The 17066-nt window shown below is 34.6% G+C and overlaps 1 protein-coding gene and 1 pseudogene across 7 annotated transcripts in view; one reads left to right on the top strand and one right to left on the bottom strand.

The window, feature by feature from the left end:
• METTL4 (methyltransferase 4, N6-adenosine) overlaps nt 1-17066 on the top strand; it is a 393372-nt gene that overhangs the window by 9876 nt on the left and 366430 nt on the right. For all 6 annotated transcript variants that reach the window (XR_014252087.1, XR_014252088.1, XR_014252089.1 and 3 more), the window contains exons 4-8: nt 1607-1976; nt 4131-4200; nt 8141-8315; nt 10702-10808; nt 11196-11287. Coding sequence is in view for 3 of the 6 variants with exons in the window: in XM_082418713.1 (XP_082274839.1) it covers nt 1607-1976; nt 4131-4200; nt 8141-8315; nt 10702-10808; nt 11196-11287 (814 nt within the window). In the remaining 3 variants the exon portion in view is untranslated. The remainder of the gene's footprint in view (nt 1-1606; nt 1977-4130; nt 4201-8140; nt 8316-10701; nt 10809-11195; nt 11288-17066) is intronic.
• Nucleotides 11298-17058, bottom strand: LOC309640243 (ferritin light chain pseudogene; annotated as a pseudogene). The gene has a single exon. The product of its transcript is annotated as a ferritin light chain pseudogene (transcript).

The raw sequence follows: 17066 nt of genomic DNA, 5'->3' as shown, positions 1-17066 counted from the left end.
GCCTTCATTTTGGGCGCTTTTATTTCGTTGTTTTCAAGTGCATTAACCTTTTCTTCTTCAGTGTCTAATCTGCTGTAATTCCAGTGTAGTGTATTTTTCACTTGTGCATTGTAGTTTTTAATCTCTAGACACTCAATTTGGTCTTTTCTTATAGTTTCCCTATCTCTTCTTAACAGGTTCATTTTTTCTTTACATTTTTGAACATATGAATATGGTTATAATGAGTGCCTTAATATCCGTTTCTACTTTTTTTTCCTAATCTTTAAAAATGGGCTGCACAAGCCCTTGTGAACTCTGGGGATTTCTCCCTCTGATCATTTTATCTGGTTCTTTCCCTGACCTTGGGTATTTCATCACATACATGTGCTGATGACTACTCAGCTGGAGACTTGACCCTCTGCAGCTCTCAAGAGCTCTCTGTCTGTGCAGCTCTCTCCTCTCTGGTATCCTGCCCTACAAACTCTAGCTGCCTTGGCCTTTCCAGACTCCCAGCTCTATCTCCTTAACTCAGAGAGACTGTTGGACTCTGAATGGGTCTCTTTCCTGTACTGCTACCTAGAAACTTTCTAAGGCAGTAAGCTGGAGCAACTGTTTCTCCTTTTTTAGGGACTACTGTTCTACACTGCTTGACATCCATCCAAGGTCTGAAAACCGTTTTTTTAAAATAATTTTTTAAAAGTAATTTCAGATTAAAGGTACTCCATCTTGTCCAGAAGCAGAACTTGGCTTTTAATTTTATAATTATTTTGTGTGTATTATTGAAAACCTTTGTTTATATATTCATTTTATAGAGTTAATTTTTTTCTTTTCTTTTTTTTTTTTTTTACAATTCAAGCTATATTTTACAAAATCAAAGGTATATTTATTTTAAAATTAAATTACTAGGGGGACTTCCATGGTGGTCCAGTGTCTAAGACTCCATGCTCCCAATGCGGGGGGCCTGGGTTCAATCCCTGGTCAGGCAACTAGATCCCACATGCTGCAATTAAAGATCTCTCATGCTGCAATGAAGATCCTGCATGCTGCAACTAAGACCCGGTGCAGCCAAATAAGTAAATAAATAAATAAATAAATATGTAAAAAATTAAGTTACTAGAAAAATTTAAGATTAAATGTGATTTAAACTGAATTCTTTTTTTTTTTTTTGGCCACACTGCGCAGCTTGCGGGATCTTAGTTCCTCGACCAGGGATTGAACCCATGCCCTTGGCAGTGAAAGCGTGGAGACCTAACCACTGGACTGCCAGGGAATTCCCTTAATTCTTTTTATAAATTAGAAATTCCACTTTCTTTTAGAAACATTATCAAATTTATCTTATAAAGTTTTAAGGATACATTTTCTACATATTCAATATATTGTTTGGTTAGTTAATTTTCAGTGAGTTTATGAGATTTGTTTCATTCCACAGTTAAGAAATAGCATTTCAAAGGTATATTCACACTTTCTAACTTTTTTTGTAGTATAAAGTTATTTTCCTGTAAGCATTAAGAATGTTGATTTTAATCCAAGAGTTGAAGTATTCAAAGCATAGTAGGAACTTTATTATTTAGAAAATTGTTTTAATGTCAGTGACCTTTTAATGTACTTAAAAAAAATTCTCTTACAGATCAGGGGGCTGATTTTGGATGGATCTTCACAGTTAATCCAAGAAGGTCTCAAAAGTGGCTTTCTTCATCCACTTTATGAAAAACGGGACAAGTATAGTGAGCCCATTACCTTACCACTTGATACCTGCAATTTGTCAGAATTATGTGAAATGGCAAAGCATTTGCCTTCTCTAAATGAAATGGAACTTCAGACATTACAATTGATGGAAGATGATATATCTGTTACAGAGCAGTATTTATTTTCACGGATTGTTGATAACAACTCTAGCTTTACAAAAATGATTACTTTAATGGGACAGAAATACCTGCTGCCACCAAAAAGCAGTTTTCTTTTGTCTGACATTTCTTGTATACACCCGCTTCTGAACTGTAAGTAATTATTATGTTTATTATTAGAAAAAGATAATTTTTTTGTGGCCTCAGAAGTCAAGAACAAGTCTGAATGTTGAATGAGTACCAGCATTTTGTGATAGGGTAAACACTTAATTTTCTCAGTGTATTTTTGCTTTTAAATTCAATTTTAAAGTGCTGATTTCTGTCTTAAAAATTAAAAAAATTCTTATTACAAACAAAGGGTCAAAAACTTAACTAGTCCCCAAGAGAGTAAACATAGTTACTGTTCTGTACTTATGAATTCAGGGTACAGTTGGGGTTGACCAAATAACTTTATTTAGCTTTTATTCATAGCAAAGTAGAAATACTTCATATATGAATGTTAATTCCCAAACCATTCCTAGCCTTTTAGGTTACATTTTAAGCTACTGTTCAAGTTTATTGTCTAAAGTTTCTCAAAATATTTTCCTGTATAAAGTTAAAAATTTAGATATTTAAGTCCAGAGTCATATACACCTGAATTTGAATTTAGATTCTGAAGCTTAACTATGAGTCTTTAGGTACTTCACAAAACTGAGCCTCAGTTTCCTAGTCTATAAAATGGATATGATAATACCTACTTCCAAGGGTAATTTTGGGGATTAGATGAGATAATCTGCATCATGAGCTTAGCTCAGTGATTTATATATTTCTAACAAATTATAACTATTATAATATTCTAAGGGATGATGTAGATGAGAGGTATATTGATCAAATTGAATTTAATCTGCTGTTAAATGTTATTTGGACATTTTTTAGCAAAATTTTACATTATTAACATAACATAGCTTATTAATGAAAAGCTTCTTTTAATTACTTTCAAACCATCTTATAAATGATTGGTTATTCATGTCACAGTGTCATAAATTCTTCAGGGTAAATGACAAGATAACAAATTAATGAGAAAATCATGCTATATTTGAACATTTTTTTCCCCATTCTTTTTGATCTTTGTTACTCTAATGGTTTAAAAACCATCACTTCCTTATTTTAATTTGCATTCTTTTGATCACTTATGAGATTGTACATTTACAAAAATATACCTCTGTTTATAAAAGAAAAAGGGACAGCTCTTCCTCACAGTAAAATTCCAATTAATGTAGGTAGAATGATGTAACTAGAAAATTTCCATTTGGCACATATCATAGTATTTGGGTGTCAATAGTGGATGAAAAGATGAGATGCAGGATATTTGCACAGTCTTAAAATATCTCCCTGCAAAATACTTATTAATTACAAAGGTAAAACTGGAGAAACCTGGCTGACAGCATTTTAACCAAATGATCAAAGGTAGTATCACTAATAATGAGACATTTTGACACTGTGTTTCCTAATAATGTTGCTCTGATAAGGGCATGGTGGTACTCTTGCCAAAAATAAAGAACCTAAATTTAATCACGAGGAAATACCAAAGCCAAACTTGAGGGACATTCTATAAAATGACTAGCCAGTAGTCTTCAAAAGTATCAAGGTCATAAAAGACAAAGAAAGACTGAGGAACTTTTCCAGATTGGAGGAAATTTAGGAGACGTGGCAACTGAATGCAATGTGTGATCCTGGTCCAGAGAAAAGGACACTAGTAGACAATTGGGGACATTTTGTTGTGGTCAGTATATCAGTTAAAAGACAAGTTTTATTTCATGTAAAAAGTTGAAAAACAAAAGCAAAAAAACCACACCTACCCTATCTAGACTTGAAAGGACCATGTTAATATGGCTACCAAGACTTATAGGACATTTATAAATCATTGATGTCTAGTTAAGGGAGCTGTAGTTATTTTTAGGAACTCTCTGCAATAGGTGAAATTATGTTAAAATCCAAGAGGTACTAAATTATAAGGGGAATCTCTTAATTTTTTTTAGATAAATTATTTGAATAAATGCCACAAATCCTTTTCTTGCATTCCAGTATATTTGTGTCTGCAGTGAATGCACTTCATTGTTGAAGAACATGTTTAGTTTTTTTTTTTTTTTTCTTTTGGCCATGTGGCATGTGGGATCTTAGTTCCCCAACTAGGGATGGAACCCATACCCCCTTTAGTGGAAGTGCAGAGTCCCAACCACTGTACCGCCAGGGAAGTCTCAGAACATGTTTAGTTTTTAAAGTGATGCATATAGAAGATATTTTCTGAAATTGTCTCTTTGTTTTCAGGTAAGAAAACATATGATGTAATTGTGATAGATCCACCATGGCAGAACAAATCAGTTAAAAGAAGTAACAGGTAAGTATAAATATATCTATCTATTAGATATGCTTTCTCAAAGCTATGGTCCTTTGTACATTCTAGTTACATATGCTAAAAGCATTACTGTATGATTACTTTATGATAATAGATTGTCTGAAACTACTAAAACACTTTCGTTTTAAGATTTTAATTCCCTTAAGTAGATAATTCTCTTGAACTAGAACTATATGTAGGTGTAGGTTAAGAACTATATGTAGGTGTAGGTTAAGAATGTTAAAAGTAATATATTTATTAATGATTAAGGTTACTGACTGTCCAGTTCAGCGATGTTTCTATAACACCAAAAGGCAACATTTTTGCCTTCTTTGATATCAAATTCTAAAGTTTAGAAATATGTGCCAAAATATAGTATTCCTTAATACTGCTATGAATGAATTGGTCTACTTCATTCTGAAATTTGTTTTTATTTATGCCACCATTTAGTTTATGTAACCTTTTAGAGTGATAAGTTCAATTAGTTAGTAAGATGACATTTCCTTTTAATAGCTTTTTAAAAAACTAAATTTTTCCCTCTAGTTCTAGTGAATGTCTTCAGTTGTATTTCCTCTCACTCTTTGATTTTCTAGACTGAACAGTTCCTATTACCTTGACTTAAACTTCATATGAAATTCCTTCTCCACAATTATCTTGTTTTCTTATGCTTTTTGTTTATGAGCTGTACCAATAATTGGACTTTTTTCTCTTAAAGTTTCAAGGATCATACAAAGAATTCCTGTAGCTATTCTCTGTATGTGTGTATTTGTGCGTGTGTGTAGGTATCTATGTATATATAATTTTTTTCTGAACTGTTTGAGAATAAATTATTTAGGAAGAAGTAAGTTACTCTGGAGTATTTTATTCTGTATTTCTTGAAAACAAAGATATTAATATTTTCTTATATAATCATAATGTAATTATCAAAATAGGTAATTAATTTTCCTTTTTAATTTTCTATTTTTCTTTTATTAGTCATATAGGGAGATACTGTGATATATGTAAATATCTTGTTACCAGTTTTTAGCATCTGTGGTAGGTAGAATACTATTGTCCCCCCTGCCCCCACACCCGCCTCCATGTCCTTGTCCTAATCCCTGGAACTTGTGAATATGTTAGGTTACATGGAAAAGGGGAATTAAAATTCCAAATGGAATTAAGGCTGCTAAGAAAAGGAGATTACTATGCATTATCTGGATAGGCCAGTCCTTAGCTTAGCTGTAGACAGGAGACCTAACTGAGGGTATTTCTCCCTTTTTTCTTTTCTGTTATTTTTCTTCTCTTCTTTTCTTTCTCCCTCTTCTCCACCCTCCCCCCACCCAAGTCTTCTCTCTTTTTTCCTTTAAAAGTATATAGTGTATAGAAAAACTAACCAAAAAAAAAGAAAAGAAAAGAAAGTAAAAGTGTATAGTATAAGCATATTTATAGGCTGATGGTAAGGAACTACTAGAGAGGTTGAAAATACAGAAGGAGGGGAGTAAATAGCATCACTAATAGACTAGAAGATGGGAATAAGAGAACACAGCTGGAGGGATAAGCTTTAAATATATGAAGCCATGCTATCCTTTAAGAGGAAATGTATAGCAATGGGTAAGTGAAAGTGTATAACCAGGCGGGAGAGGGTTAGGTAGTTGAAGCAGTCTGATGGCTTTTTTTTTTTTTTAATTGATACATGAGTTAACTTCATCTGCCAAGAGTGAGTTTGGGCAAGAGACTTGAAAAAAGATGAAGGTTTGTAGTAGTTGACCAAGGATAAGTAAAAGAATTGATGAGTAGTTTTGAGAACCTGAGAATGGACTTAATTGAGCCAATTCTTCAGTTTAGCATTTTTCTCCACCTGATTTTTTCCATATGAAGAAGTTGAATTGAATTGTGTTGAAATTGAATTGAATTGAAGATTGGAGGTTTGCAGGAGTTATGGGGTGAAGGAGTAAAGGGGAGATTGGAGTTAGGGGTGCTAGTGAGAAGGCAGTGAAGTGATTGGTGGTTGGTAGTATGTGAGGAAGAGGAGAAAGTGTGGGCAGGAAGAAACTGATAGACTCAGTAAAGTGGAGGAATGGGGCACTGACTGAATGCTTTGATAAAGTCAAAGAATTGGTGATGGAGAAGAGGTAATGGCCAATCATCAGAAAATCTAGAAACAATAAATGCTGGAGAGGGTGTGGAGAAAAGGGAACCCTCCTGCACTGTTGGTGGGAATGTAAATTGGTACAGCCACTATGGAGAACAATATGGAGGTTCCTTAAAAAAGTAAAAATAGAACTGCCATATGACCCAGCAATCTCACTACTGGGCATATACCCTGAGAAAACCCTAATTCAAAAAGATACATGTACCACAATGTTCACTGCAGCACTATTTACAATTGCCAGGACATGGAAGCAACTGAAATGTCCATCGACAGATGAATGGATAAAGAAGATATGGTACATATATACAATGGAATATTACTCAGCCATAAAAAGGAACAAAATTGAATTATTTGTAATGAGGTGGATGGACCTAGAGTCTGTCATACAGAGTGAAGTAAGAAAGAGAAAAACAAATACCATATGCTAATGCACGTATATGGAATCTAGAAAAACGGTACTGATGAACCTAGTGGCAGGGCAGGAATAAAGACGCAGCATAGAGAACGGACTTGAGGACACGGGGGTGGGGGAAGGGGAAGCTGGGATGAAGTGAGAGAGTAGCATTGACATACACATACACTACCAAATGTAAAATTGATAGCTAGTGGGAAGCAGCTGCATAGCACAGGGAGATCAGCTCGATGCTTTGTGACGACCTAGAGGGGTGGGATAAGGAGGATGGGAGGGAGGCTCAAGAGGGAGGGGATATGGGGATATATGTATACATATAGCTGATTCACTTTGTTGTACAGCAGAAAATAACAGAACATTGTAAAGCAATTATACTCCAATAAAGATGTAAAAAAAAAAAAAAAACAGTAATGGCCAGAGATCAGTGTATATGGTTTCAGAAATGGAGCAAGTTTGAGTGATGCCAAGGTCCAGGTTTTGGCCACTCGAATGGATTATTGAAGTGGGGTGAATGCAATGGTATTTATTTAGGGGAAGAGTAGGTGAGTGTGTACATTATTTAGCTTGTGCTTTGAAATTGCCCAGGATACTGGCAAGATTTATGTTGGTGAGGTAGAAGGATCTCAGAACTTAAATCCTCATTGAATATGGAGAGTGAGGATGTAATAGGTTCGATAACGAACATTGGAGGCTAGATAGCGTACTTCTCAAAGAGAAGGGGATTTTACACAGAGGTGGATGACTGATAGCCTGGAACTGGCAATAGGGGAGCTAGGAGAATACTGACCTCACCTCTCTCTGTTGTGTGTGTTGGGTGCTGGAGAAAGGGCCACATTGGTTTGATGGGGTATTGTAGAGCAAGTAGTGTTTTAGCAAGAGAAACTAGACTTCATACTACTAATGACCAGGAGGTGCAAGACTGTAGAATTTCTTTTTGTAATGAAAGCATGAGAGTTTCAGAGAGCCCAGTAGAACTGATTGGGAAGGATGAAAGAAACAGGATGATAGATTGAAGATGTTGGTGGGATATTGAGACAGTAGTTTCAAGACTGTTAATGGGGTCCCTTTGTAATGTACAGATTATCAAACCATAATATTTGCTTAATTTTGAATGTTAGAAAAGCATATAGAAAATATTAGTAAAATTACTGAAATGTAATACATTTAGAAATGATAAAGAAATATGGCTTCATCATTTTAAATTAGTAAAAACTAAAAATATTATTTCTGACTTGCGTGTAATAATGTGTCCACTGGGTGTCAGTGTGGCTTCATATTTAGTTGCACAAATAAATATAGGAGCTTTGTGTTTGTGGAGTCAATGTTATACAGGTCTTCTCCCTGCTTATTTTTCTTTTTTGCAGCAAATTTTGCTGATATTTTTTTCTGTTTATTTTTAGATATAGTTATTTATCACCACTGCAAATAAAGCAGATACCTATCCCTAAGCTGGCTGCTCCAAACTGTCTTGTTGTTACTTGGGTGACGAATAGACAGAAGCACCTACGTTTTGTTAAGGAAGAGCTTTACCCTTCTTGGTCTGTGGAGATAGTTGCTGAATGGCACTGGGTAAAAGTAAGTTTAGAAGTTACGTATTTGTTAACTTTATTTGTTAATAAGGTGTGACATACAAGTCACATAAAGGTAGCATCCACTTTTTAATGCGTAACATGTCACCACTCTACTCCTTCAACATGGTCTAATTAAAATGTTTACTTTGCTGCTAAGTACCTTTGTCTTCTTATTCTCAAGACTTTTTACCTATTTGTTCTGTATATTTTTGTAGTAGAATCCCAAACTGCTGGCCTTCAGAAATCACTCGGAGATATCAGGATGACATTTTAAAAAGCTCTGATGTCTGTAGTTGAAGAAACAACAAACAAAAACTTTGGGGGATTTGTCCATCACTAAACATAGAAATTGTCTTACTGTTCATCTTCTTCCTCTTTACTCATCCAAAATTTCAGCTGCCCTTTGTGACTTCTGTCCTTCTTTCTTTTTTCTTCTCCTTCCTCCCTCCCTCCCTTCCTTCCTTCCTTCTTTCTTTTTTTCTTATGTTTCTGGGGATGAGAGGGAGATAGCAAAGAAACCTACCGTGGAAGAGTTGGGAAACTGCTAGAAGCAAGGACCTTTTATACTTTAAATCTTAACTTAGTTCCTCAGTGCCTGTTTTTGAAAGAAATGATTCCAACTCTTGTATTGGTTGAATGATCTTTAATATCTTTGCTTGGTATAAAAATACCAAAAAATACAAAAATATAAGGCATCAGTTCAGAGTGCATTGGACATCCTTTTAAAGATACATTGTCTACCAGGTGAATTCCACAAAAGCCCTCCTAAATTTTAAAAAGGTAAACCAGGTTATTATGGGTTGAATGTTTAACATTTATATAATATTTATATAACTGTATATTCATTTAGACACAGGTTCTATTTTTATGTGCTTTGTGTACTTTGTAGTGTACTGGAATATCTTCTAAAAGCTGTGTACATTATTTATTTGCACCTATTTTGTGAGACTTGGCAAACAAACACTTATAGTTGTGTCTTTGCTTTTACAGCTGTGCTTTGGGCTTAGCTTTGGTTGGTTTGCTATAGGACCATAACAGGAATATAAAACTCCATTCCACTCTGTCTATTATGGCAGTTCTTTTATAATCAGTGACTGGGGCCAAAGTCACGAAAAGGTTACCTTCTGAAATCAAAACCAGTAAAATGTTAATACATGAAAACTAACACTGTTCATTTCTGGTAGTAATCAGTTCTGTGAGATGGTATGATATGACTATAGCTTAAAACAAAAATATGTTTTATGAAATACTTATTAGGTAATTGAACATATTGTTATATCAGAAGGAGTAATCTGCATTGAGTATAAAGGATGTCCAAAGAGTAAGAATTTGCCGGTGTTTATACAGTGCTGTGTGGAATAGATGCTGTTTCTCGTGGGCCCTAGAGGTGATAAAAGGACTTTACTGATTTGGTTTTTTAGATACCTCGACATAGGGTAAAGGGTTCCACAGAGAATAGATATGAATATTCTGATAGTGAAAATATTTTCTTCCATGCTTAATTAATGAGTTGATATTATTATTATAAATTGTGTTTTGAGTTTGATTAGCTAAAGTGAGTCTTTGGGAGTCTGATCACTCCAGGATGAAATGATAAGATCGAATTTCTGGATTTATAATGCCAAGAAATTGGACCACGTATTGTCTATCTCATCAATCCCTGAGCTGCTTTCATTATTAATTTTAGCTCTGACAGTATTTAATGACATTGTTTCCTATAAGTAAAGGAAAATACTTTATTGTAATTGACTTAGTCACATTGCCAGTAATAGGTAAATGTTATTTGAACAAATAAATGAATTAATGATGGCATGGTTGCCAATAATAAATTTTAATGAAAAATAGAGGTTTTTGTGTGCAAGATGATAAAATGATATTTAAAATTTTTTAGTCCTTCATAGCTGCCTTGTCCATTATGGTAGTCACTAGCAGTATGTAGCTCTTCAGCACTTGAAATGTGACTAGTCCAAATTGAGATGTGCTAAATGTAAAATATAAGTGTTTTGGATTTAAAAGACTTAGTATGAAAGAAAGAATATAACATACCTCAATAATTTTTTGAATTGATTACATATTGAAATGGTAATATTTTAGATATGTTAGGTTAAATTAAAAATAATTAAAAATTATTTAAAACTTAAAATACAATTAAAATTAATTTTGCCTCTTTCTTTTTGCTTTTTTAAATGTTGGTACTAGAAAATCTAAATTACATGTGTGGCTTAAATTTGTGACCCACATTATATTTTTATTGGACTGCAGTAGCCTTGAGGTTTAATACTTCTTTTTCTTTGGTGGAAATTGTATAGTGGTAGGAAAAAAAACCCAATCCTTTTCCTGGATATTTACAGATGTATGGGTTGTTTTTGTTTTTGACTCCTTTTTATCAGATCACCAGTTCAGGAGAGTTTGTGTTCCCATTAGATTCTCCACACAAAAAGCCTTATGAAGGTCTTATACTGGGAAGAGTTCGAGAAAAAGCTGCTTTACCATTAAGGTAGGAAAGGTGATTTTTCAAAATTGTATATATGTATTAATTTTAAGGCTTTTAAAAGTTATTAACACAGTGATCATTAGTTTTTGTTAATTTTTACATATTTGAAAATCTGGAAATGGCCAAGATGAGAAAAGTGTGAATGGGTATGGCACATGAAATTTTATATTATCTTTTGCTTTATCTAATGTGTAAGAGTCATTATTGTAGAAAAGGAAACTATCTGAAATTTCTTAATACTTAGGTTGTTGATTTCCATTATTTCTATTCTTAAATTTATTATAAATTCAGATACTATTGGAAAGGTGAAAAAAAATCAAGGCAACTGTGGCTTATATGTAAAAAATTGTCCTTTAAAATATAATTTATGTTGTTGTTCTGTTTTAATAGGAATGCAGATGTAAAAGAGCTCCCCATTCCAGATCACAAGTTAATTGTCAGTGTGCCCTGTACGCTTCACTCACATAAGCCACCTCTTGCTGGTATGTTTTTATAAAATAGTTACGACTTCTGTGAAATTGACAAAAGTGTTGAATGTATTGATGGTATTTGAATAGTCTAGAAATTTGGAAATTAAATCAGATATATGTTATTTTAATTAATATTCTAAAATCATATAGCAGAATTTATGAAATAGAGAATAGTTTTTTTTTTTTTGCTACAGAAAGCTTTACTGTTTCCAATTGGTCCGTAGCTTGGGAGAGGGCTCCAGGCAGTTACATAGCTGCCTAGTGGCAGCAGGGAGAGGCTCAGGCAGAGAACCTGAGACCAGGAGATGGAGACGGGCCCTCAAGGGCCGCTGGCCTTGAAGGCTACTGGTCCTAAGTACTTGCCCAGCCCTGGCTGGGGGCTGGCCAGCCTGAGGAGGTTGGTCAGGTGGTCTTGAGTCTCACCTCCTCATCCAGGAGGTGACTCTGCAGGAAGGCACAGAGATGGTCTGTGTGGGCAGAACCCAGGGCATGCAAATCCAAAAGGGCCTGGTTCAGGTTCTTCTCCAGGCCCATGGCAGCTTCTGTGGCGTCCAGGGCTTTGCCCCACTCATCTTGGGGTGGCTTCGGCATGTCCCGGAAGAGGGCACTGCTGCCACGCTGGTTTTGCATCTTGGAGAGGTGCTGGGCCAACCCGCTGAAGGAGGCAGGGCCCTGGCCCTCCAGAGCCGCATTGTGGCACTCGGAGCAGAAGCCCAGAGAGAGGTAGGTGTAGCAGGCCCGCGGATGCAGGTCCACCAGGCGGGTGACCACACCCTCCACTTGGGTGGAATAATTCTCACGAATCTGGGAGGTCATCGTGGGTGGCACTAAGGAGCTAACCGCAAAAGCGGTGTGGCCTGGTCCCGGAGGTCGCAACTGGAAAGGAGTCTGGAGGGTGGTTGGTGGTTGGAAAAGGGTCTGTTATGTTAAAATGCTGTTGAAGTGGAGACGGAGCCGCGTGACCACCCAGCGCACCTGTGCAGATTAGTCTTACATAACCTCAGCCTTTCCTCTTTGCCATTTTTTAGGTTCCCCTTACTAACCGGGTTGTTATCCCATCACTGCCCTCAGCAGAATGAAGACTGATGGTGCATGTAAGGCCTAGTTCTGCTAGGTGCTTTATTGTCCTGTCAGGGTTCTATCCCTTGCTGGCTCTAAAGCCAAGAGCGCAGAAAGCAGTCAGAGAGATGGTTAGAATTCCCTTGATAGTTGGTAGACACACTCAGTTTTATGTTGAGGTAGTGTTGCTTTTCTGAACCATTGGAAAGGTAATTGCTGCAGCCTGCAATTCTTACTAGTCTTAATGCTTTAGTATAATGTCCATCATTTAATGAAACTAAGCAGCAAGGAATAATGGAAAGCTTTAGCTTTTCAGATTGACTAACATGAGTTTGAAGCCTGGTTCTGCTGTTTGAGCAAGTTACTCTAATAATTTTCTAATAATTTTCCTCACCTCAAAGTCAACATTTGAAGGGCGAATAATGATATTTAATCTTTCGGAGTTGTGAGGATTGGTTATATTTGAAATTCTGTAGCATATAGTAGAAGATCAGTAAATGCTAAATTTTTCAAGTGAAAGAATTAAAAAAATAGGAATGTAATAGGGATAGAAATATGAGAGATACTGAATTTGACATTCAAAGTTTACTATTAAAATTTTTTCTTTAGAAATATATATTTTATTAATTTGGTGGTCTTGGCTTAAATAAACCAAAACTTTAAAGCTGCCACTCAGGAAGACTACAGGCTATCAGCTTATCACCTGATTTTGCAGGATGTGGGATAGTTCATGAGCTAGGATACATAGGAAGGTGAATTCAAATTCCAAAGAGAATGTTTATTGGTAGCATTTAAGATTTCTGTTATCTTAAATTGCTTATACAGAGAGTCTTTAGTGTTAATTCATTTGAGAAATGTTCAGATGTCTACCTGTTGATCCATTCTTTGACTTAGAGGGATTCTCAGTGAATAATTGCCTGTAAACTTTGGACTGTTATAGATTCTTTAATGCATTAAACATTTGACTTAAATGAAAAGTGAAGCTGTACTGTTCTTTGAGAAAAAAATTATGTTTGCCACCAGTTATACTCATTGGAGGAAATCTAATTTGTATTTTTCTCATTTGAATTTTCTTTATCATTTGGTGAGTACCAAAGCTTAATTTAGGGTTTGTCTTTGGGCTTATTTTTTTACTTTTAAAAATCCAAGAGCCAGACCCAAAAAACCTTTCATTCCCAAATGATAGGTAAACTATTTCTTAATTCATTTTACATAGATTATGTTTAAAGAGTAGTCTTAAGATATAAGGTTTTATAAAATAGTGAATAAAATTAGTCTTTTATTAATACTAATAAAAATTAGTACATATTATGGCCTGTACTTACGAAGTGCAGTTCTGCTGTATTCCCAGTAGAGAGCAGCACAAACACAGCTTTAGCATTGAGAGTATTTAAAAAGAAAAGTTAGATTTTGGGGGGGAAAAATTTTGTGTGACTCAATATATGTTATTCTTATGTTTTGGTTAAGTACTGGTAGACAAGAAGTATTTACAATCCTTTATTTTTGAGTTCATGTTACTGGATAGCAAGTGCCTGTATTTTGGATATAGAGCCACACAAAGCTATCAGAAAGCAACTTTCAGATTTCTGCAGTATATTTTACTCTGAAGTGAGAGAGTGGCATGGACATATATACACTACCAAATGTAAAATAGCTAGTTAGTGGGAAGCAGCTGCATAGCACAGAGAGATCAGCTCAGTGCTTTGTGTCCACCTAGAGGGGTGGGATAGGGAGGGCGGGAGGGAGGTGCAAGAGGGAGGGGATATTAAGATATATGTATACATGTAGCTGATTCACTTTGTGATACAGCAGAAACTAACACAACGTTGTAAAGCAATTATACTCCAATAAAGATGTTAAAAAATAAATAAAAATAAATAGAATAGTATTTTACTCTGAATCATAACCCTAGGATTTGGGATAATACATGTTCTCTATATAATGCTTAGAACTTTTACATGTAAATGTTCTTAAACTGCTTTATGCCAATTCACAAAATGAAATGTTCTCTCTTTTGCTTCTAGAAACACCAAGTTTTTTTTTCTTTTAAAAAGTTTTAATTTGTTATTTCTACTGCGAAATGTAAAAAACACCAAATTGGAAGCATATTCTGTTTCAAAATGAGACATTTACTCTTTTTAAGTTTTGAAATTTCTTCCTATAGACTGAAACATAAGCCAACAATAGCTATGGCTTACAACCTAACATAAATGTATAATATTTTAAGTTTAAAGACTGAAGGTAGGAAAATCATGAAATAAAAGTATTTGAATGAAAATTTTGTTTTTCATATTGTACCTTAGAGGAATTTCTTCTCCTTTTTGCTACTTTACTCGCAACAATTTGTATCTGAACAGTTAAATATAGTTTGATGAGATTCTATGCACTGACGTTTGAGCCACTTTTCCCCCAGCCATGCCCTTTTCTCCCAAGCAGAAGGGGAATGACGGGCTATGTATGAATTACTTCCTCTCCATTGGTTACAAGTATGTTCTACTAATGCCAGATGTTATATAATTATTTATATATATGTCATACTCGTATTTAAGTTTATACATTTGAATTTTTTTTTTTAAATTGAGATAATTGACATATAACATTGTATTAGTTTCAGGTGTACAACATAATGATTCAAGATATATATACATATTCACTGATCACAATAAGCCTATACATAGTTACAAAATTTTTTTCCTGTGATGAGAACTTTTAAGATCTTGCATTTTCTTTTAAATTGATATTTAAAATGAGTAAGAATAAAATATTTCCATTAATTTGCCTCTATTTCTTTTGCTTTGTTTTGAAATTAAACATATGTGGTTAACATTACAAAAACATTACTCCTTGATTTTCTGTGTTTCTCAACTAGGAAGGAAAAAAGCCATGCAGAAATGTGTTCCATTGATAAAGTAGAAGGTGATAAATGGGTTTAGGTTTTATGTATTTTTCCATTCCAAGTACCTGGCCATCTTTTTCTATTAGCTTGTGAACTCTTAGAAGACATGGATATCTATTTCTTTTGTTAAGTCCCATAGCACTTATAATGGGTGCTCAGAAATAGTAAACATTAAAAAAAAAAAATTTATTTATTTATCTAGGCTGTGCCAGGTCTTAGTTGTGGCATGCAGGCTTCTTAGTTGCGGCATGCATGCAGGATCTAGTTCCCCGACCAGGGATCAAACCTGGGCTCCCTGCATTGGGAGCACAGAGTCTTACCCACTGGACCACCAGGGAAGTCCCTCAGGAATAGTAAACATTATTGACTGGCTGATTCCAGTTTAGACTCCAGTTTAAAATTCCAAAATAGAGTTGCTAACATCTTTGTACCAAAGAACTGAACAAGCAGAAACAAGAAAACAAAACCTTGCCTTCAGTATAACCTTAGACCACATTAAAAGTGAATTGAGGCCAGTAAGGCATTGAATTCATGGGGCAAAAATGGAAAAGTGATAAAAAGTTTATTGTTCTAAGACTCTGGGGAAATTTTTCTCACTCAAGTTTAATAGCATTTAATTATATACTTATGAAAGGACTAGAAGTCTCATGTAAGCATCACCTAGAAGCTATCAAAGCCCAGATTTGAGTTTGGTGAGTTATAGGCTATGAATACTTTAAATTCTTTGATTTTTGATAATCAGGACCAGTGCTTTCAGACAAATAAACAATTATTTTGCTGTGAGAGCATCTGAAGAACATGAAATGTACATTTTAAAATATATTATCTTTTACATCTAACCTATATCAAGTATTTCTAAGGAACCCTTATCATTACTAAAGGGAATTTGATGGGTTTCTTCCAAGCTCAATCTTTTATAGCAATTAAGAACTATATTTTGCCAGTTCCAGTGACTTTTCATCCCTGAATCGTTATTTTCATACTCAGTTCCTGTCGTAGAATATACATATATCAAAAAAATATAGCTAAGCAGCAACGTGATCAAGGTTAAATTGATTTAAATATTTGTCATTCAAATGAGCATGTGCTTTAAAAAAAAGCTTCTACGGTATTCTCTTTTTTTCTGTTAGTGTAGATCACAGCTATTTAGCCAAGGTATAGATGAGATGTCATTTTCCTAACAAAAGATAATTTTCAGTAGTTATGAGTACATTGAATAAGGAATACTTAACTGTGGAAATAATATGGTGAAATTTTAGGTAAAGAAAGATCTGTAATTTGGAAGTGAAGGAGTGTTCTCAGTACTACCAAGTTATAGCTGAGGAGGTAGAGTTATTTGTTAGATATATGTTGTGAATATTTCTCTGTGTTTCCAACTCTTACACTAAAGTATGTTTTTGCAGAGACTTATGTTTTATCTTAGTTTTTAAAGTGGGTTGTCTTTGTATTGTTCCTATAGACTTTTTTTCATGCATGGATTACATTTCTTAAAAAATAAATTAAGTTAGTACTCAGGAGCTATGTCAGCATTATTGGAAGAATGAAAAGTCACCGGTGTGGGTGTTAAAATCCTCATTTCTTATCTACAAATGAAAACTGATAAATCAGGACTATTGAAAGTTCTGATGGTATTGTTCCCAATCTCAAGGGTGTTTATTTTAAATGACTTTCTAACTATAAATAGTAAAGCCTGTGATGAAATCCTTGAAATTAACTTGCCTTTTTTTTTTTTTTTTAAGGAAACATCCCTGCTTTTCTACTCTTTACTGGTAAAAGAAATTGATTCCTTCCTTAATAATAATTTTTGTGTTGTTTTCTCTTTTTTTTTCTGGACAG

This window comes from Balaenoptera physalus (genome assembly GCF_965194825.1).
Source record: "Balaenoptera physalus genome assembly, chromosome: 12".
Lineage (NCBI taxonomy): Eukaryota > Metazoa > Chordata > Mammalia > Artiodactyla > Balaenopteridae > Balaenoptera > Balaenoptera physalus.
The sequence above is the reverse complement of the archived record's forward strand: the minus strand, read 5'-3'. Positions and strand labels throughout refer to the sequence as shown.